The sequence below is a fragment of the Aedes aegypti genome, chromosome 1 (genome assembly GCF_002204515.2).
Source record: "Aedes aegypti strain LVP_AGWG chromosome 1, AaegL5.0 Primary Assembly, whole genome shotgun sequence".
Taxonomy (NCBI): domain Eukaryota; kingdom Metazoa; phylum Arthropoda; class Insecta; order Diptera; family Culicidae; genus Aedes; species Aedes aegypti.
The window spans coordinates 153,750,774-153,774,313 of record NC_035107.1 but is presented as its reverse complement, the minus strand read 5'-3'; the positions used below and the strand labels follow the sequence as shown (position 1 = coordinate 153,774,313).

Here is a 23,540-nt window from a genome sequence, read left to right as displayed (position 1 = left end):
TCTTCTGTTTTTACACGAGAAACGTGAAGGTTCCGAAACGAACTAATAAATATAAAACAAAAACCAACAATTTGTAACCAAACGGTTACAATACATAGCGTGAAATAAGCGATAAATTTGGCATATATGCATGATTTTATTGATTTTAAGTGTCACTCTGAATGGAATTTTCTTAACATGCAGCATCACTCTGCGCTCTGAATAGAATTTTCTCAACGTGCAGTATCAGTCACTGCTCATGTTCGAAAGTAGTAGGTATTACATGCTCGAAAGGTTTTTTATTCATACCAAAAGTGTAGTAAACTTTGTGGATTTTGTTTTTGAGTAGATGCTACATGTAGTAAAGTTCAACGCTTTTTATTCATACCGACCATATAGTCACGTGAACATTTACGCCCAATGCTAAAAATATCTCATTTGGCCAACCGTGAACTAGGTGGCGGTAGTGAGCAAACGTCAAACTGTAACAAAAGTGATGCGAGAGCCACGAGTGGCCCGTCGACCAACTACCAAATATTAGAATTGGGCGCTATTCTGCTGTACGATGAAAATAATTAGAGTGTTACGTCTGTTTGTCTGTGCTTTTTTCTTCAATTTTACATAAACACCAATTTCAGTATGAGCCATTTTACGAAGCAGGTGAAATGACAGGAGACCTGGGATATTTCAATCATCGTCGTCAGTTTTCGCGATGATGATGGTTGATGACTGTGCGCATTTCTAGCGTAGCTTTTCATATAGGCGAAAACTTAAATGGAGACAAATTATTAAAATATTTTCGATCACAAAAGTGTCTTTCTATGTGAAATACGGGTAACAAAGAGGTAACTGATACAACAACTAAGTGTAATGTTGAAGTAACGAACATTTTTGGATCTCTTTTTTGTCATTTTCTCCATGTCCCCGTTTGGTGAGATGAGGCGTTGTTAAAAATCACGCTGGATTTAATCCCAGGTCTCCTGTCAATTGACGCCGTTGCGGCGATCAGCTGTTCCGAAACGTCTTGTAAAATGGCTTATACTGCTTATGAGCCTCTGTACGTGCCATAAATTCTTTTGTTTTCATGACTTTTACTGTGCGCCGTGTGTTGGTGCTGTCTCGCTCTCTCTCACGGGCATCTTGAAAACAGGGCGCACAGTAAAAGTCAAACGTTTTAGCATGCATAGGCTCATATTTGGTGGCAGTCAAGCTAAAAAATATACGCGACCTCATTTGTTTTAATTTAAGGTCTCTAGAATTTGAAGAATCCCAACTATGCGAAATCCATTACCCACTTGCCCCACGGTACCTTACGTTAAAGGTAAACTTTTGGATGAGTGGCGCCGGAGATGTGAAAATGAAGAGGTGCAAGGAGAGCAAGCAGGAGGCGGCAATGCGGCGTGTAATTCTCGGAAGCCAAACAGGAAATATGAGACGCGTATGCTATTTTTGCCAAGAGGAGAGACATATTCGTCAGTACTGTGAGAAGTTAGCAGCGGCCGGCGAGCTCAATGGGAAAGACAGCGACGTGAAGGTGATTCACGCAGAAATGGAAGCGATGGAAACAAGTATGTTTTATCATTTCAACGCAACATAATCAAAGTTTCGATGGACAGTTTTTATTGACATTTTCTGGAAGAGGCGGAACGCTGTTAGGAGAAGGTCACATTAGCGGATAAGCCATTTTATGAGACGTTTCGAATCATATGGTTTCCGTTTGTTTACCAGCTTTGAAAGTTTCTGGCGGGCCGATGTATTTACGTTTCTTCTAGCGTTACATTTGGAAGGAGCTTATTCAACAATGGCGCTGGTGGCAATGAAACAAAGTTTTTAATTTTCGCATGTAAAATTGAAATCAGCAAGCAGGGAAGGTATTTTTCATTTACAGGTAACATAATACATGTAAGCCAGGTAGAAACATGCGCTGAAAGAGACGGGGACGTCATCGCTAACAAAAATGTGACCAGCGCCATTCAGATATCATGCTAGTTTTTTGAACAACAACAATGAGCGGCCCGCCGGAAAACGTCAATCGAACGTCTCGTAAAATGGCTTATGGTAGGAATGTAGTTGTCAACGTCAAGGGTCGTGGTAGATTTGTTGGAGGATGAAAATGGACGTCGAACGGATGTTAAACTTAAGAATGTGCTGTACGTGCCTAAGGGTCTGTCCCATTTGGGCTATTAAAATTAGTCCGAACTTAAATTTGACAGTTTGGAAATTATCCCTCCTCTGATTTCGATCTGTCAAAAATAAGTCTGCTTCCGAGGAGACTTATTTTTGACAGATTGCGAATTATTCGCTCGTTCGTGTTTGTTGTCTACTTTTTTTGCTCGCGCTTCGGTGTTTACGGTGTTTACGATATAATCATCGGTCTGACCTTCCAGCTGGCTTCAGGATGTGATCGGAACTAAAACCACGACAAGTAAGTAAAGTACGGAAAAAGATTCTGGTCATAATATGACTGTTTATAGCAGCGATGCTTCCTCTTACAGAACGGCACAGCAAGTGGGGCAATAGATTGCTGCTCGGTCGAAACGGAAGCGGTGACGAAACGGTAGGTACCAGATAGTTTTTCCTGCAAAGTGTGCTCACCTCCTCCCATGAACTCCGCTCTCAGAAATAATTTAATTCCAATTTTTTCAATTACAGCATGACGGCAAGGCGACCAGTATGCTCTAAAATCAAGTTTGCCTTGGACGCAAGTCAGGACAGAATACCAGAGGTCCTAATGAAACCGAGTACGATACTACACTATGACTCTTGGAGAATACGTCGTTATTAATCCCTGAAGCATGAGATGCATAGTAAAATCCATTCTGACTGAAATTACCGACTATGGAAGAAATATGTAGTTAACAAATAACGTCCTTTCAGGATGCAGACAACCCGTGTTGTTAATTAGTGTACATTTGCTAGGATGGAAGGAACATACCAATTAAGTATTAACATCGTACTATGCTCACAGGGCTGATAGCGAGTCACTTATTAGTGACTTGGTAAATTTTCGGACCTGGCCACTAAAAAGTCACTAGTAACTTTTTTCATTAAAAAAATGGTAACTAAAGTCACAATTTTCGTGGTCTGATAATGAATAAACGATAATCTGGATCAGCTTCTTAAGCTTTTTGTTATTCTAATGCAAACATTCTTTGCTAACTATCTGCTAGATTCAGGTGAATGTTGCGCAGACATTTTTGACAGAATATCTGGAATTTATTTGTTGGGTTTTGTTAATAAGTTCTAGGTATTTTTTGAAAGTTAAGTGTCATCATAATTTCTGACCACCATAATGAGCTTATTTAGTGGTAATATCTGATGAAATCATTAGAGAATAGCCCGAAGGGATTTTGACCTACTTTTTGAAGGAAACTCAACAGAAAGTAATTCATGAAAGAAGCCTTACACTTCACTGAAATTGAAACCAAAAAATATTGATCAAATTTGTCGTTCAGGAATTATGTCTATTATACCCAGACAACCAGAAATCGCATGAAAGTTCATGTTACAACTCGTTTATTCATACTAATCACATTAAACTCGCAAAACATTGTTGATAAACTCGTCAGATTGATGAGCTTCCTCGCATAAAACTCTTCTTTTCTGAGTTCATTTGTACATTTTGTTTCGTCCCGTACAATCGTGCAAAGTAAGTCGAATCAATTCGTAGCAGCTGTAAAATCGACATTTGTTATCATAAGTTAAGTCGCATAAGATCGCAGGTTAGTTCGGTGGAATATTTATACACTCGCATTGTATGTTATTATTCATCACATAATATATGCACGCATATCGCCTCCACTTTTGTACGTATTAGGGCATTTCGCGACATCTTATAAGTGAAATGTTGCACATACAAAGCCTCCAGGTGATTTCGTTATACGTACATTTTGGTTGTCTGGGTAATAGTAGTTCACCGGGAAGTTAGTTCAGATATTTATTAAGAATTGGATTCAAGAATTTTACTAGAAAATTTAACAAATGTGTCAGACATTAATTTGCACAAGAAATCCGGCATCCACAAATTACGTAACGCTCTAGGGGGAGGATAAAATAGCTTACTAGAATCATTGATGTGTTGGAAAAAAACAAATCTTTGCCATCCTAAGAATTGTACGACCACGCAGTAATGCAGTATAAAACGTGGAGATATAGAGATACACAAATTTTAACTCTATTCGTGGATAGCTCCACTTCGCGGTCTCTTTTTTAGTTACATGGCATTCCAGGAACCTTTCTTAGCCGTGTAGTTAAAGCCCGCGGCTACAAAGCTAAGCCTGAAGGTGCCTGGGTTCGATTCCCGGTCGGTCCAGGATCATTTCGTAATGGAAATTTTCTTGGCTTCCCTGGGCAAAAAGTATCATCGTATCCGCCACACGATATACGATTGCGAAAATGGCAAATTTGACAAAGAAAGCTCTCAGTTAATAACTGTGGAAGTGCTCATTGAACACTAAGCGAAGGAGCAGGCCCTTTCCCAGTTGAGCATTGTGGAAAATCTGTATGGATACGTGCAGGTTTTCTTGAATGCTGGATAGATATTCATGTTTGCACAATACGCGTCCAGGATATCAGTCATAATCATTATCCAACAGTGGAGCAACTCACAAGAGAAAAAAATAAAGAATGAGAAACTCATATTCGAATAACTTTTTGTGTTAACTCGCACTTGATGGGTTGATTTTTTTGAATAGGCAACGTTTGCGAATTGGACCAGACAAAAATTAAATTTGACAGTTCATTAATTAATTGGAAGGGGACTAATTTCCGAACTGTCAAATTTAAGTGCGAATTAATTTTAATAACCCAATTGAGACAGACCCTAAGATGCAAGCAAATGTTTTATCGGTGAGTTGTATCCTTTATGAGGGATTTGCAGTTTGTTTCACATCTAGTGGATGCAGAATAATGAAAGGAGAAGAGGTTATACTAACTGGTGAGAGGAAAGGTGCGTTGTTTGTTGTGAGGCAAGGATGAATGGGAATTCGAATAGCTTAAATTAACGTTTTGATAACAGGATAAATTCAAGAGATATTCTATTCAAGAGCAGATTTGAAGTTTTTCAGCATTGATTTAGGAGGAGCTGTTGTGTTATGAGGGATCGACACTAAGGAGGAGTATTGGAAGTTGAATAGTGTCCGGCCCCTCATACTAGACTGTACACTGAAACAAATTGCATCGTCAAACGAACGACCACCAAATAGTAAAATGCACTATGGCCAAATGTTTGCAAAATTACTATAAAATCAGTTAAAATTATCCACATTTTATTATTTTCACAATTTTTATAGTCATCCTTTCGTAGTAAATTTAACAACACAAAGTCTTTAAATAGCTTATACAAATTTCAACAATTTATAGCTCAATCAACTATTTCCGTTGTCTATAATATCATGTTATTCTCAATTTGACGGTATTCATGTTTAAATCTTCAACATCGATGTTTATTTTCCAATCGTGTTTATAAACAGACTGGCCTCCATTTTATTCTCGATCTGGTTGTGCAAATGTTGAAACGCCGGCAAAGTTTTGAAGTTTTCTGTTTTAAATAATGTTCAAAAACACTAGAATTTGTTTAACTGAGTAGCGCTGGCCGAGTAGTAGAGAAATTTATTGGTGGTAAGTGTGTTTCAATGGATTACCTGCTTTGCTCTTGACCACAGTTGATCAGCAGAAGTTTTCTCATTTTATTTTGTATGGGGAAAGGCATCTACATTCAAATATCTTCTGAATGGAAACTTTTATCGACAAAATATTTGGTAGGCGTGATAGCCATCATCATTACGCACAACAGGTACCAAATATTTTTTTCGAAAATAGTACCCAATTTTGAGAAATAATTCATTAGATGCATTTCGCCATACAAATATTTTTCGCTTTATCTGTTAGCGATTTTTCGTACATAAACACTAGCGCATGTGCGTTACTATGTGGCGAGTAGCGAATCAGGGCATGCATGTAACCCATTCAGAGTCCATTTGGCGATTTTTTCCTTCCAGCAAATAAAGCCCACTTCCTGACTCAGTTGGAAATTTATTCGTAACAGATAGATAAACAAGATCATCTGGTACCACTTACAATTTTTGCTGATGAAAAAGATGTTAATGGTAAAATAGTATCCGTTTGCATATTTTATGGTCGCTCTTTCAGTGCTATTTTTTTATTTTTTTCAGTTGTGCATGGATTTGTTAATTCCTCGTCAGACGCTTATCAATTGTCGAGAAGTATTTTCATGGTGCCCAATCGATCGAACTCACCCACCAGCAGAACGCCTATGCCCCAAATCAAATATGCGTATAGTTTCCGATATATGACGTTTTTGATACTATGTCGTTTCGATGTACCTGTTAATACAATAAACTGTTCTCTATGCTGGATTTTATAAAACACAATTTATTTGTCACCGAATGCCATAAATAACATTACCATGCTGCAACAATTTGAAAATAACAATTTTCTAGTAAATTTAACTACTCAATAGTAGATTCGTTAGTAGAGGCAACAACCTTAAAAACCCCCTGCCATAATGGTAAAAAATACAATACTTGTTTTTATGTTGATCATGAAATCACTTCGGTTGAAAATCGTTGGTGCGAGTCTGTCAATACTAACCCCCATTGTAGTAATTTTCACCATCAAGCTTATTTCAGTGTAGTGTGCGACCCCTTAGACGAGGTTGTCATTGAACGGACAAAGTATTGTTTTGTTTTGGTTTGAGAGCAAGTGTTTATCTTATTTTTATTATTTTTAGTATCTCTGTTTAAGTTAATAAATACATTAGTTTAAGGTGATTATAGAACGAAGCCACACCTCAAATTTTCAAGAGCACAAGACGAGAGAACCGAACAGCGCTCCGCGTTGAAAATTTATCCTATAGGTCACCACCAGCAAGCAAGCATTTTGATTGATTTTCAACGCGAACTGTTGTCAGATTCTCCAGTCTTGTGCACTTGAAAATTCAAAGTTTGGCTTCGTTTTATAATCACCTTAAGGAATCACTGCTTTTTCTTTGTACGCGAAAGACATTGCTAGTCTGTGAATTGTTGAGTGTTCCACTGTAGAACCTGGTAGGGTGGCTCTGTTCCAACAATTCTAAGTTAGGAAACCCCAATTTCGGTGTGAAACGGTTTCTTATTTTTTACCGCGCCAACAGTAATGTTTTACTCAACCATGGAAGTCATCCGTAAAATAGCTTTACTTTTTGTATTTCATTGATAAATTTAATTGCTCACCAGCTAAATTGGTACCAACCATTCATCGGTTGAAGTATTAGCGCATTTGCTCAAAAGGACACGCGGCGTTCCCCACAGGAAAGGAATAACCGCGGTTTTGCTCCCTTTTTACTTCATTCTTCTGGTAGATAACATTGCGGCGTTTCATCAAGCGCGGTTGTTCCTTTCCTTGACCATTCGCCGCGTGGAATTTTGGACAAATGCGCTTTTTTGGAAACTTACAACAGCCGCGCGGTGTATCATATCCAGCGGACCAGTTAATAGTTTCATCAGACGAAAACATAAATTTCTGTGCGGGTGTCAGCAAACTGCTAAGATGGAGACATATGCGTGATTCAATGTTGCGAAATGTTCGTTTAACGAAAAGCATTGCGAAATATTCTAGTGAAACAATAACATAAATCGCTTTTTGTTCCTACTATTGCCATAATTTTTACTATAGCGATGGTACACTTACCCTATTCCACAAAATAACTCACGTATTTATAATCAGTTCGAAGGTACTTACCTCTACTGTTTGATTTCAACGCCTTAATTTTGCCATGAACGGCGGATAGCAACAAAGATACATCCTTAGAGAGTTGTTGGATCTGAAAATAAAAATTTCGAAATTAATTATATCATCACGGAGAAAAATAATTAGTAAATACAACCAATTATTAGTTGATTTCAAACAAAACATTAGTATGAATTTTGCACACACAAAATTTAACTTTGTATCAATCAAATGCATTGTTAAAAACAAACTAAGATTTGATGTTGTTTGTACCAATATATTCTAGACAAATAATTATTGTAATTTTCACGAAGGATTCGACTTTCATGACGAAATTGTGAAGCTGCCAATAATGAACCGATGGTACATTTTCAAACACCATTCACCTTTCATCCTTGATTTCAGTCCCTACCAGCTGGTTTTAAGGTGAAACTCCGTTGAATCCGTAAATTTCCGTGTGAAAGTAGTGGTACACAAGAAACATGCTGGTAATAGTGAAGTTGTAATTAATAATGCATAGTTGCCAGTTATCAATGCATCAGTTTGAGTATTTTTCACTTCAACTAAATAATATTGCTTGATGTCGTACTCAATCATCAATATTCCTGACAGCACTGCATTTGGTCAACCGACCCAAAATTAGAAAAATAAAAAAAAGTGAAAAGTTGTGATCAGGTGATTGTTTCAAGCACGGCTCTGCAAAGTTTTAAGTAGTTTTCTTCATAAATCAGTTAGAAAGTGTTCTTCAATAAACAAATAATGAAAGTAAACTGTGTACAGTGGTCTACGTGTAGCAAAAATGATACAATTGTGCGAAAAGTTTCCTCCGTTCGCGGGTGAATAAGTGTAAACAAACGTAGCAAAGTTTGTCATTCGTGTTGAAAATTAGCACGATTTGTGAAAGTTAGACTAGTTACTAGTTACAAAACTATAAAAAATGTAAGGTAGTAGTGTTCTTATGTTCCTTTAGCATTTTGGGAGTGATTAATTATAGGTAAGTGAAATAATTTGAGAAAAAAATGTGAACCAGCATCAAATGTGTTTGTATGTGTGAGGAAGCCATTCTTCCTGCCATGACAGGGATTCCTTCCTATATGTCCTTAAGACGAGAGCACGATCAGCTGGAGCACGAGAACAATGACGATGACTGTAAACATCAGAAGGCCAGCTGGTTTTGTTGTGTAAACATGACCAGCTGGTGAGTCGAGAACAGAGATAAAATGGTAAACACTGAGCCGGCCGGAGAAAACTGTCATAAATATCAGGATAGTTGCATGGGCGGCGGTGATTGAAAAGGGGCTGCGAAATCGAAGGCGAAATCTGAGAAAAACGAAATTCAGATCACTTAAGTCTAAAGCCTGATTTGCTGCTGAACAGGAATCACTAAAGAAATTTCTCGCCAATTCCTTGCAGAAATTTTCTACAGCGACTCCCGTTTGAACTGACATCTCTTTTCAACTGCGTACTGCGATCAGAAAAAAGCGCTTCCTTGATCGATTCCTTGCAGGAATTTCCCGTGCATCAAGATAGGCCAAGAAATTACTTGTCAGCAGCGAATCAGGCTTAAGTGGTGAAAAAAATCGCAATGTTAGGCTGATACAAATATTAATTTTCTTTTATGTCCGAGACCACTTGGAAGGTACAAGGGTGGGGTGGGGGTTTAATAAAAATAAATAAGGGACAAAAAAATAAAAATGAAAAAAAAGTTATTTCTTCGCATTTTTATTTTTGAGGTGATTATAGAACGAAGCCACAACTCGAATTTTCAAGAGTACAGGAATTGAGAACCAAACAGCGCTTCGCGTTGGAAATTTATCTCATTGCTCACCACCAGCAAGCAAGCTATTTGATTGCTTTTCAATGCGAACGGTTGTCAGATTCTCCAGTCTAGTGCACTTGAAAATTCAAAGTTTGGCTTCGTTTTATAATCACCTCAAACTTTTTCCAATCGTCATCTGGATAATTATTTTACCTGGTTTTTATTTTAAAAATTAAACAAACCTAACTGACCTTAAATTTTTTTCTCCCCTTCAAAATTTTCGAATTTTTGAAGGGGGTGTGACATAAAAGAAAATCAATATTTCTATCAGCCTTAGAAGACGAGCAATACATAAGTTCAGATTTTGTTAAGTGAATATATTATTTATTAAAACAGTTCAACAATCGAACTCCATCTCCATATCTTCTGGTTTACTTTTTATTGATGGCTTATTTTAACCAATTATTAAAACGCAAATTCTCCTCAACGTAAATATCGTGTCGTATCCAAACCAAAGATTTATGTGTTCTCACTGTCTCCACCGAACAACATCCAACATGGAACAGTATTTGATGTTGTAGGAGAAAATGATGGCCAAATAAAAAGCTTGCACGTTATAGTTCATGGTCTTATGACGAATGTTTCGTGAGGTTCCGGAATATTTATACTAGATACACAATATGCTTATTAGACAGTCCCTTGAATTATGGAACTAGACAAATGCAATAACCGGCAGACTTGATCGGTATCTTCACGCACTTATGCACGTTATAGTTCATGGTCTTATGACGAATGTTTCGTGAGGTTCCGGAATATTTATACTGGATACACAATATGCTTATTAGACAGTCCCTTGAATTATGGAACTAGACAAATGCAATAACCGGCAGACTTGATCGGTATCTTCACGCACTTCAACGACAGCAGCATAATTCGCTCCCAAAACGACAATTCGTCCGCTAGGGTTTGCTGCTGTCGTCATGATTATGGTTTCCGAAAGCAATTTCAAACCCATTCATGGTTTCAAAACATTCGGAACAAAATATTTATTTTCACCGATTAAGTGAAGTAATGTATGAAACCGAATGCGATCCAATGGTATAGAGAAATCATACAGTGGCCCAATTTCATATTCGTACAGGAAACTATCCAGCTTTTTAAAAGCGCTAATGGCTGCCGCAAACGACCTCGCTTTCTGGTAAGGAGGAGACGATATGACGTTTGGCTTGGGTCGATTTATATGGAACGGACCCAAGCCAAACGTCATATCGACTGATCCCTACCAGAAAGCGAGCCTATTTGCGACAGCCATTAGCGCTCGTAAAAAGCTGGATTGTTAGTTAGTAAAAAACTATTAAATAATGTATTGAGTTTAAAATACTTTATCCACATTGAAGGTGATAGGTGTCATCAATTATTTGCCAATCACGAAATGTTTCCATTTACATAAATCTTTGGATGAATGGAAAAGTATTGAATTTATGTCTAAAAATCACCCAATTCCATATTCGTACAACTATCAAAATTCGAACATGCAACATTCAAAACCAAATTTAAAAGCTCTATTTGATTGCTGAAGTGCTTTAATATGATGTTCAGATGTAGTGAAGTACATTTGGACAATTTATTAGCGGACATATATGAAATTTAGGTAAAATTATGAGAAATGCCGGTTTTCCAATGATTTTTACCATAAAATCCAATAATTCGAACAATTACGTTCATTTTTGTCATTGGATCCAATCTATTAATTATATTTGTGGGCTCTGATACAAATTTAGTTGAAATGTATACAGTTTACGAGAATCATAAACAGTTTACATCCCTTTCGAGCTCAGAAAATTATTGTGCCATAGCTTTAAAACTCTTCTAAAATTATATTTATATTCAAATGTAAATCAAATTTTCATTCTAAACAACAGGTAAAGGTTAGTTTTGAACTTGTCTGTAAAAAGAATTTGAACTACAAATTTCGTTTTACAATAAAGTACCCTAAACTACGCTGTACATACCTCCTCGTAATTGATGTTATCGCAATATTCAATTATCTTTGATTGAATATTCAAATTATTTCCAAAATAGCACCCTATTTGGCAATTTATTGATATTATAAGAAAAATACAGAATAACTTGAATGAGCAATGCTCTCTGCTATACTTTTTACTAGAAAATATCCTGCTGTTTTCATCATTTTAAAAAATGTTTGTGTTGCGGTTACGGCAATAATATTTATTCTATAAATCTCTATAAACATATTTGGTAGTGAAATGTAAAATAAAAATAATAATTAGGCAATGTTTTGACCGGAACATTAACTATGGATTATGTTTATCAATTTAGGAGCGAAACTGAGAGAAATTGACAAAAAAAAATTGGTTTCAGAGTGTCTACTCGTTTACATAAATGAAATTCCCTGATATTTCCAGGTTTTTTCCAGGGTCTACAAAATAATTCCAGGTTTACGAAATACTCCAATTTCAGATATACAAAAAATATTGACAAAATAATTTGATTCAAAAGCTTCCAAACTTTTTAATGCATGTTGAAGCTATTTCAAGGTGGAACAATATCAAAGCTTAAGTTTTTTCCAACTGATTTGTATTTGATACAAAGCCATAATTATATTTGATAAGAAGACACATTTTTATATCGCTTGTGAGAGCTCTGATCATCATAGTAAACTTAACGGAACTTTGAAGTGCTTCAATATGCTTAACCTTTAAAGTTTCTTGATTATAGCGTACTTATGCAAAAACAGATAAGAAATCTCAAATAGTATTCATGGGCAGTTTGGATACCTACTTGAGACAGCTAAATGGGCGAAAATACTTACAGATGTTTGTCACAATATTTCACAATTAAATTTACATGTTGTAAAACATGTTTTTCGTCATTTTTTCAATTATTTTCTCAAAGAATTTCACCAGAAATGATTTCAAGTATTTGCCCAAAGATCACGGTGTTACTCCAAAAATTTACTTAGGCTAGAATAGGTGGATTTCCAGCACGAGGCTAGCTCACCTCTTATATGTCTTCATGAGTTCATGTAGTAATTTTTATCCATGGAATCCATTCGAGAATTTTTCTAAGAAATTCGTAAAATAATTTTGTTTTTGATTTCTCAAAAACACAACCTGGCTTTTTGAAAAATATAACCGCAGAAATTAACTCAGAGATCGTCAGGAATGTCTTTACTGATTCTTTCGGATGTTTTTCAAGGAAGCCCTAAGTCGTCCAAGATTTTATCCCGTGATTCTTCCATCGATTTTCCTAGGACATTCTTTAAGACTTCCGTTTCGAGCTTGTACAACCAGAATTATCTCCAAAGATGCCTATAGAGATTTCTTAAATATTGTCCTTCATAATTTCTTTAAGATTCCAACTTCAAATTTCTCTAAGGATAACTCTAGGAATTTCTTTAGGAATTCCTACAGTAATTCTTTAAGATTTCTCAAGGAAGTCTTTAAAGATTTGTACAAGTATTCTTCCAGGAATTTTACTAGGCATTTCTGCGTGGAAATGTGAATGAAATTTTTCAGAAATTTGGGAAAATGTTCTATTTATGAGGTATTTCTAAAGCAATCTCTGATGTAACTTGTTTAAGTTTTTAAGTCACCCGGTTACTAGAAGAACTCATAGACCCTTGAGGAATTTTTAGAAGATTTTCTTGTTAAATTGTTGGGATAATTGAATAAAAAGCAAAAAAAATGTGTATAATTGTCTGGCAAAATGTTACAGTGTTAATCAGTATGGAACCTAAATTTTTATCATTTTTGTAAGTTCCATGGGATTTTTGAAGAAATGTTTGGAAGAACTGCGTTTGTAAGTGAATAAAAAACCGAATGTAGGGCAAGTGTACCATTAGTGGTGCACCTAAGGGAAAACTGGTAAAACATGGTGTTAAAACCATGAAATATATGATTTTAATGTATCATTCGATAGATCTCAAATCCTTCTATCACTCAAATGTATAAAAATCACGATTCATTTGAAATTTCCCTGCAAAAAGCCTTGCACCAATAATAGGAACACTGTTCCTTTAGTGGAGGTATGTTTTAGGAATGGTTCCTTTAGTGGCGCCATCCATTGATTTCTTATGGGACCCTCCACTATGGGTACTGATGCACCACTATAGGTGCAAAGGAGCAAAAAAATTAAGCATAATCATTGTTTTAAATAGTTTTACGGGCCAAATTCTTGAATATTATTCGATTACTTGTATCATTTTCGCATCGTGCATCATAGAAAAATATCACATAATCATTTCTTAGTACGAAACATGCCAAAACACACTACCTCCACTAAGGGAGCGTTTGCCCTAGTACTATACCATTTAATTCCACTAGAGTTTGTATCCTTTGACAGATACGTGTATTTCGACTTCAACTGTTATGTCGTCTTTGGTGTCGTGTACTAGACTCAACTGCAGTTGTAATTATTCTGTTAAATTCTGGAGTAATTTATAGAAAAAAGTCTAGAAGAACTCCACGATGAAACACAGGGTCGAGTTTGAGGAATTCTTTGAAAAGTTCTCAATTTTTTGGAGGTACCGTGGATAAAATGACGTAGAAATTCTTGTCGGGTTTCTTTCAAAAACTCTGGAATTGACCTTTGCGGTTTTTCTTGGAAAAAAAATACATCCTTAGAAGATCTCCTAGAGTAACAACTAGAAAATTCGGTTGAAGGATTAACGGAAAAATATCGAGAGAAATTTCTAATATAGTGTTTCCTGAAGCAAATTTTGCATAAATTACTCAAAATATTCTATAAAAATCTCTGGGAGAATTTCTAAGAGAATTGTTAGAGGAATCTCTAGAAGAATGTTGCGGCCAGGATTTCTTTCCCTACGTTGTGATAATGTTTACTTCATGAACGGACAACGACTCAAACGCACTTTCGATTATTTCTAATGTTATCTCTAGAAGAATTTCTGGAGAGATCCCGATAGGAATTCCTGGAAGTATTCCAGATGAAAGCTCCGGAGAAACAACTATGATTCTTCCTGAAGGTTTTCCTCCAGAAATCTGAGATTAAAATGTTAAAGAATTAGTTGAAAAGTTTCGTGACAGTCTCTGAAGGTTTCTCGGTACCGTAATCCGGGGGCAAATTGATCACTGGGGTGAATTTCATCAGGTTGATGCCAAAAAACATTTCCTCCCAAGGATGCTGAAGGTTTCGTTGGCACCACAGACATTCCATGTTTTAAAGTTTATAGAAGCCTAATGATGATTTTGAACTATTTCATTTTTATTAGGGTACGAATTTCTAATTTAGTAGGAATTCATACTTTTTGAAGGTGTAAATAATACAGTTAGAAATGTCGGTGCTAAACAATCCACTGGTGCTATGCCTACATGTCAACTTTGAGTGTTTAAAATGTTGTGTAAGCTTAAGTATGAACCACTGAACTAATTTTTGATATCATACAGCATAGCAATTATAGTGTTTTGCTCATAAAACCATTTATTCTCAAATAATCTGCTTATTTCAAGGGAAATTGCCTACATTTAGGCGTATTAAGCATATTATCAAAATTTAGTTTTGCGATAAAATGATCAAATACTCGAGTTGTAAGAATTTTGATTTCATATTCAGATTCAGGTGACCCAAATTTATTAGATAGGGAATTTTTTTAATTCTTAAACCTGCTTTGTTTTATGATTATTAATTTCGCCCCAATGTGTCATTCTAATTTTTTGATATTAAAACTATTTTTATGATATGTTAAATATTATTTCATGAAAAGTCAATTGCATAAACTGATAGAGATCAATGGAATACTGGTTTTGTCGAAATTTATTGGACATTACGGTACTTACATAATTTTGCATCAGAATTTACTGCAAGCAAGATATGCATTTTGATTAAAAAAGTACTTCAGAGACCCTTCATCAAAAATAGAGACAATCATGTCTTCAGAAGTCGATAAGATTTACTAAGCTGCTAACGCCCCTTTGATAGCGGCGCAGCCGAAATTTTTTGGGAAGTTTCGACGTGAAAATCCACTGTCATATACACATTCTACCATGAATTACTGCCTCAAAGAAATTTCCCTGATTGTTAGTGAAATTCCCTGAGAATTCCAGGTTTTTTCCAGGTTTAACAAAATTCCCTGATAATTCCAGGTTTTCCAGGTTTTTCCAGGTAGTAGACACCCTGGGTTTTGGATTTGTTTCAAATGTTATATTACCTAAGATTCAAAAGTACAAGTTGTCGATATTCACTCCTAGCTACTCTAAAATTGATTATGATTTTTTGAAACTTGTTCAATACTCGCAGTAATCATTCTTAAGTAAGTGACGTTGAAAAAATGTAAGTTATTGTTCGACTTACCGAATATTTTAGCAAAAACCATGGAAAAAGTGGTATTTTTCTTAAATTTACTTGAGTTTCAAATATGTCCGCTTATAAATTTTCCAAATGTACTCTAATACATCTGAACAACACAACGAAGAACTTAAGCAATCATTTAGTCTATTAAAAATTAGTTTTGAATGTTGTATATTTCTTTTTCGTTAGGTATACGAATATGGAATTGGATAATTTATAGACACAAACTCAATACTTTTCCATTATTCCAAAGATTTAAGCAAATGAATACAGTTTTTCATTGCCAAACAATAGATGACACCTATGACCTTCGTTATTGATAAAGTATATCGGAATCTTTGCATCATTTACTAGTTTTCTACCAACTTGATATGAAAACAGTGCCGCGTACGAAAATGAAATTGAGTCACTGTATATCACCAAAATATGGTATGCAAAAGTTATTAGGGAGTTATTTGTTCCTCCTCGGGTAACCTTATGTTGAGTTGCACGCTTGGAGGCGTTTTCGCATGAACGATTTTCGTACTAGAATAAAATACGTTTCGGGACATTCTCCGCTGCCTCTAAAAATAACAGTGGGTATAGATAAATGAATTCTCTACCATTGGATCTCATTCAATTTCATACATAACTTCACTTAAGCGGTGAAAATAAATATTTTGTTTCGAATGTTTTGAAACCATGAATGGGTTTGACATTGCTTTCGGAAACCATAATCATTACGACAGCAGCACATCCCAGCGGACGAATTGTCGTTTTGGGAGCGAATAATTTCACCGACGAAGTAATTCCATTAGAACAATCTTTTTCGGCTCGCTTTAAGGTGATTATAAAACGAAGCCAAACTTTGAATTTTCAAGAGCACAAGACTGGAGAATCTGACAACAGTTCGCGTTGAAAATCAATCAAACTTCTTGCCTGCTGGTGGTGACCAATGGGATAAATTTTCAACGAGAGGCGCTGTTGGTCTTGTGCTCTTGAAATTTTGAGGTGTGGCTTCGTTCTATAATCACCTTAAAGACCTAGAATCCTCATAATTCCAATGTTCACATTACTAAAATAAAAACTCACATCGTTTCAATCCAGGTTCATCGGTTGGCAGTCGGCGAGCCATGATTCAGTCATAATATTCAATGCAACGGAGGATAATAATATCACAATTTCTGTACAAAAACTTATTATTGACTTCGCACCTCCAATCTGGAATTCGCCGGTTGGGCTTCCGAAGCGAAGTTTTGAACAGGGGGTGAAATGAGCCAATAATTAGCTACCCAACATTGATTCAACATGGCGTCCAGTGTCTTTGTTTTGTTTCTTTTAGACTGACAAAACATATGATTTTTTGGATAGGAGGCATCAATGATACCTCACTGATGCGTAAAACATTCAACAAAATGTCGAAAAGAGGAAAAGCGTAATCAAATACGATTCAACGCAATATATTTAATTGCCAGAAACTAGCACTAGCAGCACATGAGCCGTATACTCGAAAACCAGGAGCGATATTTTTGCATTACAAACCGATACTTTGACACACAACAACTTTTCTAAACAGAAAATAAATCTTAACGACAAAAGTCCTGTTTATATAAAAAACTACAGAAGTCCAGAAGTACACAAACAGGAAATAGACAATCAAGTTAAAAAACTATTGAATGACGGTATTATTCAGCACTCCATTTCACCTTATAATTCTCCACTCCTTCTAGTGCCGAAGAAGTCAACAAGTTCTGATAAAAAATGGCGTTTAGTTGTCGATTTTAGACAACTGAACAAGAAAATTATTGCCGATAAATTTCCTCTTCCAAGGATAGACGAAATTCTTGATCAGCTGGGAAGAGCTAAGTATTTTACCACACTCGACTTAGCATCGGGATTTCATCAAATTGAACTGGAAGAAATATCAAAAAAATATACAGCATTTTCGACAACGTCTGGTCATTTTGAATTTTGTAGGTTACCATTTGGTCTAAACATTTCTCCTAACAGCTTCCAAAGGATGATGACTATAGCTTTGAGTGGTCTTCCGCCGGAATGCGCTTTCCTTTACATCGATGATATTATCGTTATTGGATGTTCGATAAATCATCACTTATCAAATTTGGAAACAGTTTTTAAAGCATTACGAAAATATAATTTGAAACTTAACCCTAATAAATGTCATTTTTTCTGTCCTGATGTCACATATCTCGGACACCATATCTCAGATCAAGGAATCCAGCCAGACAAATCAAAATATTCCACTATTTTAAACTATCCAGAACCGAAAAACGCAGACGACGTTAGAAGATTCGTTGCGTTCGCAAATTACTACCGACGATTTATACCCTATTTTTCAGATATTGCAGCACCATTAAATGCATTGCTAAAGAAAAATTCAAAATTAGAATGGAGTCCAGAATGCAAAAAATCATTCAAACAATTAAAACAAAAACTTTTATCACCTGTCATACTCAAATTCCCAGATTTCACAAAACAATTTATTCTTTACACGGACGCATCAAAAATTGCATGTGGCGCTGTCCTTACACAAAAGCACGGTGATATTGAAATGCCAATAGCCTATGCGAGTAAAACCTTTACTAAAGGTGAAAAAAATAAATCGACCATTGAACAGGAATTAACAGCCATTCATTGGGCGATTACCCATTATAGACCATATTTATGCGGTAGACGATTTATCGTGAAAACTGATCATCGTCCACTTGTATATTTGTTCTCGATGAAAAATCCATCTTCGAGATTAACACAAATGAGACTAGACCTAGAAGAGTATACATTCAATATAGAATACGTGAAAGGCAAAGAAAATGTCAGCGCTGACGCTGTATCGCGTATTACTATTGATTCAGATGAACTCAAAACAATACCATGCCTCCCAATTCAAACAAGATCTATGACGAAAATACAAAAGAATAAAACGAATATTGATTCATCAGCAACTGAGATTGATCACCTCAGAGCTTATGATTCAGTAAATAACTTAGATGCATTTAAAGTACCTAAGGTAACATTTGAATTGATAAATCAATATACAATCATACGAATTTTATCTAAAAACCTGAAAATGCTTATTTCACAAGTGAAATTAGCTTGTCAAAATGGTGGAACTGATTTAACATATTATCTGCAGATAATAAATGAAATGGCTCTAAAGTCAAATATCAAAACGCTAGCAATAAAAAACAATGACAAATTATTCAGTTTTATACCACAAGAGGTATTTAAACAAGCATGCAACAGAATATTGAGTGACGTCACAATTATAATATATGAGCCGACTAAAATTATTACGGACGATGAAACAATTCAACGAATAATCTCTGAAAACCATAAAACGCCTACGGGTGGTCATATTGGTATATGCAGATTACTTAATAAATTTAGATCCAAATACTACTGGAATAATATGAAAAGGACTACAGTGATACCTCCATGAGTCGATGTTCCATGACTCGATATCGACTCATGGAACCATACTAAAAACAAAATTTCATGGTTTCCAAAGGATTGCTGTTCCATTGCTCGATATTTCCATGAGTCGATGGTCCCTTCAATATCGACTCATGGAGGTTTCACTGTATTACATAATACGTAAAACAGTGCAACAAATGTATTCAAAATAAACATCGACCTAAAACCAATGAAATATTCATCGAAACAACAACCCCGAGTAAGTGTTTTGACATAATTGCTATAGACACTATCGGACCTATAACAAAATCAAACTTAGGAAACAGATACGCCTTGACCATTCAATGCGATCTGTCAAAATATATTATTGCCGTACCAATACCAGACAAACAAGCAGCGACATTGGCAAATGCTTTAATGGAACATTGTATTCTTACATACGGATGCCCAATACAAATCAAATCTGATTTAGGCACCGAATATAAAAATGAAATATTCAGAACTATGTGTAAATTACTAAACATAGAACATAAATTCTCGACAGCCTATCATCCTCAAACCATAGGCAGTCTGGAAAGAAATCACCGCTGTCTTAATGAATATCTAAGGCATTTTATTAATGATCAGCAAGATGATTGGGACAATTAGTTGATCTACTATACCTTTACTTATAATACCACACCTCATTCGGAACATCTGTTCACACCTTTCGAACTAATTTTTGGGAAACAAGCCAGATTACCAACACACTTTTCAGAAACAGTTATCGTAGACCCAATTTACAATCATGAATCATATGTAACGGAATTAAAATACAAATTGCAATTGATTAACAACAAGGCGAGATTAATGTCTGAAAAAGCCAAACAAAATAGATCTCTTGTACAGTCAAAACAATCGAAACCAATACAAATTACAATAGGAGATAAAGTTTGGTTAAGAAATGAAAATAGAAGAAAATTAGACAAAGTTTAGTCAGGTCCGTTTGAAATTATCAGTGAAGATCATCCAAATGTCAGAATCAAAAATTTTACTAATGAAGAAACCCAAATAGTACATAAAAATAGACTAATAAAAGTATAAAAAAAAATAATGTAAAACGTACTCTATGCATAAAATCAAAAAATAAATGTTTTTCAAAACTTGCACACATATTAGTGATGAACAATGTAACTGTAAACCTAGATAATAAATCCGAGCCTGATCTCTAAAAAAAAAATAATGAACAAGAAAAAATAAGTGAAAAAAGAGATAGGTCAAAAGTCTAACCTTTAGGTTAGACGTGAGAAATTCGGCATTAGCTATTAATTAGCAATACATTATTATTAGTAATATTATGAATTGATTAACTTGTATTTAAAAGAAAAGAGACAATTGGATGTACGAAATATTATACAAAATTAGCTACATTCCATTTCAATTCATTGCGCTAATTTTTTCCAAAAAAGGGAAGGTGTTACGTGAATACCTATCACCCAACAATTCAAGTCATAAACAAATCAAAGTAAGTCATTAACTCCAAACAAGAAACGTTGTAGATCAAGTTACACAAAACAGAATAGCAACCATATGCACCATAAGCTATACGCATCGAGGCTACTGCACTCGAGTCTTCCCCTATTCCTTTTTCCACCCATATGCAAATGACTTTACATTGCGCATATCGGGTTGGACCACCAAGGCACCCAAATTGCCGACCTTGCGAAGATGCACAAATTGTTCGTTTTGCAATCTAGTTGTCTCATTCTAACTCATATGCAATATAGTATAACCCAAATATTGTCAGACCTATATAAACTCAAATAATCGAAATACAAATCAATGTTTGACTAGCAATCAACTGTGTAAGATCAGTCTCTACTGGTGACTACTTTCGTAGCTCACCATAGTAGGGATACTGAACTAAAAGAAAAGTCCTTCTCCAAACGTGTCCGCGTTACAAACCTGCAACATGGCGAGCCGTTCAGGTTAAACTTAGTTGAATGAAGTTACGCGTTTTACGCCGGTTAAAACGACAAGTTACCGCGATGTGAACCCGCGCAGTGATCAGTGCAAGTAAAATGTGTAGACTAAACGATGATCGCTAAAGGAAAAATGGTTTCGTTTGATGTTGCTGCGCTGTTCCCAAGTGTGCCTGTCACCGAAGCCCTGGAAAGTCTCCGTCGTCATTTGGAACGCAATCGAGCTCCACCAAACCACATTGATGCGTATCTGTCCATTGCTCAGGTGTGTATGAATCAGAATTATTTCACATTTAGAGGAAAGATTTATAGACAAACCTTTGGGTTGAGCATGGGCAGCAAGCTCTCGCCTTTGTTAGCAGATGTCTTCATGAGTGACTTCGAGGTCGACGCCCAGAAGGAAAAATTGTTTCCAAGAATCTGGTGGCGCTATGTAGACGACATTTTCGCACCTGTGAAGGAGCGATATTTAGAGCAAACACTGACCATTTTAAATGCCAAACACAACACAATAAATTTCACAGTAGAAAAAGAAGTCGATGGAAAGCTACCTTTTCTAGATCTAATGATAAGCAGAAAAGAAGAAGCACACTAAAATTTGGCATTTATCGCAAACCCACTTCCACTGATCGCTACATAACATCCGACTCCAACCACTTCGGTGCGCAAAAGCAAGCCGCATTTCACTCTATGGCACATAGGCTCTACAACATACCTATGGAACCAGACGAATTCAACAAAGAAAAACACCAAATTCACGTGGCCGCCGAAATAAACGGGTATGACCGATCATTTGTGAATAAAATTCTGCAGAAACACAAACGCAAAAAACACAGACGAAACATAACAACACTACGATCTGAAACTGAAAATGTAAGGAGGATCAGTTTGCCTTTTTTCCCGAAAATAACGAATCCCATTAGAAGCACACTTCATCGACAAGGCCTACAGGTGGTACACAAGAGCGACAGGACCCTACGTGACCTATTGTGCAACCTTAAAGACAAAGTTCCACCGGACGAGCAATCTGGAATATACCGGATCCCTTGTAAGGATTGTCCCGCTGCCTACATAGGCCAAACTCGCCGAAAAGTGAAAGTTAGACTTAAAGAACACAGAAATGCAGTATCGGCCAATAAAATTAACGAATCGAGTGTAGCAGCCCATGCGATAACATCCAATCATGAAATAGATTGGGAAAGTGCGAAGCTTATAAAGAGCGTAAAGAAAACTTCGCACTTGAACGCATGGGAATCTATGTTCATCAGCAACGACGAAGGACCGCTGATGAATGAAGACGATCCACCCATCACGTCGTGTCTGTTCAATTTGATAGATACGACGATGCAGTAACATTTTCTCTTCGGACGCGTACGAACAACGTACGAGAAGCTGTTCAATTTGATAGATACGACGATGCAGTAACATTTTCTCTTCGGACGCGTACGAACAACGTACGAGAACAGTCGGACATTGTCCCGTAGATGGGCTACATCGCGCCCGAAACCGGTCGACAGAAAGGTAATTTTTAAGCTTTCTTGACGTTAGTAAGAACTATAAGTGTTATGTCTTGTCTCGCGTCGCGTTTCGTGAATGGGCAAATAGTGTTTTACTGAAAATGGCACTTAGATCAATGCAACAAGTGCTAGTGCAATTAGATGAAATGGTCGGCGTTAAGTCAGAGGGGACCAAGCACAAAATTTGGAAAAAATGGATTATTATCTCATTAGATGCGAAATTACCTTACCTCCGTTTCACTTTGACCAGATTTGATGAATGCTGTAAACTGCGAGAGGTATGTGACAAATTTACTTTGGATGATCAATAAAAATTGATAAAGTGTGCAGTCAGAGTGGACCAAGTGCTTATTACCAGAATAGCGAAAATGATCAGCGCGCTGAGGAATGCTAGGAAATGGAAAACATTTCAAGAGATTTGTCAGATTTTTCGACATCGAATGATTCTTTTACTTATTCATCAATAGAAATTTATGAATATTACTTAATTCGATGCATTTGATTTTGATTTTTGACCATTTACCATATTTGGATGGGTGGTCAGAAATTGCAACAATTTCTGTGCAGACAGAGCGGACCAAGTGTTTAAAAGCAATAAACTGATTGATTATTGCATTTTTTTAAATCAATTTCAGAGTCCGATAGAAGCTTATGGTAGTTCTGTGGTGTATGTATGGAGTGTGCTAGAACACGCTTATTGGACCAGTATATTTTGATCGGTACTCAAGATTTTCACTTGGTCCACTCTGACTGAACACATATTTGAATATTTCTGGTCTTCAATGCCCTGACCCTGGGAGGGAGGCACAGATACTACACACGAAATATAAAACAACGTTTGTTTAAACTGCA

At 36.1% G+C, this 23,540-nt stretch overlaps 1 protein-coding gene and 3 long non-coding RNA genes across 11 annotated transcripts in view; 3 read left to right on the top strand and 1 right to left on the bottom strand.

The window, feature by feature from the left end:
• LOC5575427 (syntaxin-16) overlaps window positions 1-23,540 on the bottom strand; it is a 137,362-nt gene that overhangs the window by 45,297 nt on the left and 68,525 nt on the right. For 2 of the 5 annotated variants that reach the window (XM_021851317.1, XM_021851298.1), the window contains exon 4: window positions 7,720-7,801. In XM_021851317.1, the coding sequence (XP_021707009.1) occupies window positions 7,720-7,801 (82 nt within the window). Of the gene's footprint in view, window positions 1-7,718; window positions 7,802-8,119; window positions 8,193-8,812; window positions 9,028-23,540 lie in introns of those variants that run through there. The other 3 variants (XM_021851303.1, XM_021851310.1, XM_021851322.1) reach the window with 3 other exon arrangements.
• LOC5575431 lies at window positions 1,298-3,391 on the top strand. Of its 4 annotated transcripts, none has more exons than XR_002501628.1 (4): window positions 1,298-1,547; window positions 2,367-2,404; window positions 2,475-2,536; window positions 2,632-3,391. It is a non-coding gene; the product is annotated as an uncharacterized LOC5575431 (long non-coding RNA). The 4 variants fall into 4 exon arrangements; XR_002501626.1 differs by lacking the exon at window positions 1,298-1,547 and adding an exon at window positions 1,764-2,129; XR_002501627.1 differs by lacking the exon at window positions 1,298-1,547 and adding an exon at window positions 1,764-2,143.
• On the top strand, window positions 4,718-6,356 carry LOC110678459. Its single transcript, XR_002501636.1, has 2 exons — window positions 4,718-5,598; window positions 5,979-6,356. It is a non-coding gene; the product is annotated as an uncharacterized LOC110678459 (long non-coding RNA).
• On the top strand, window positions 7,790-8,912 carry LOC110678466. Its single transcript, XR_002501641.1, has 2 exons — window positions 7,790-8,133; window positions 8,813-8,912. It is a non-coding gene; the product is annotated as an uncharacterized LOC110678466 (long non-coding RNA).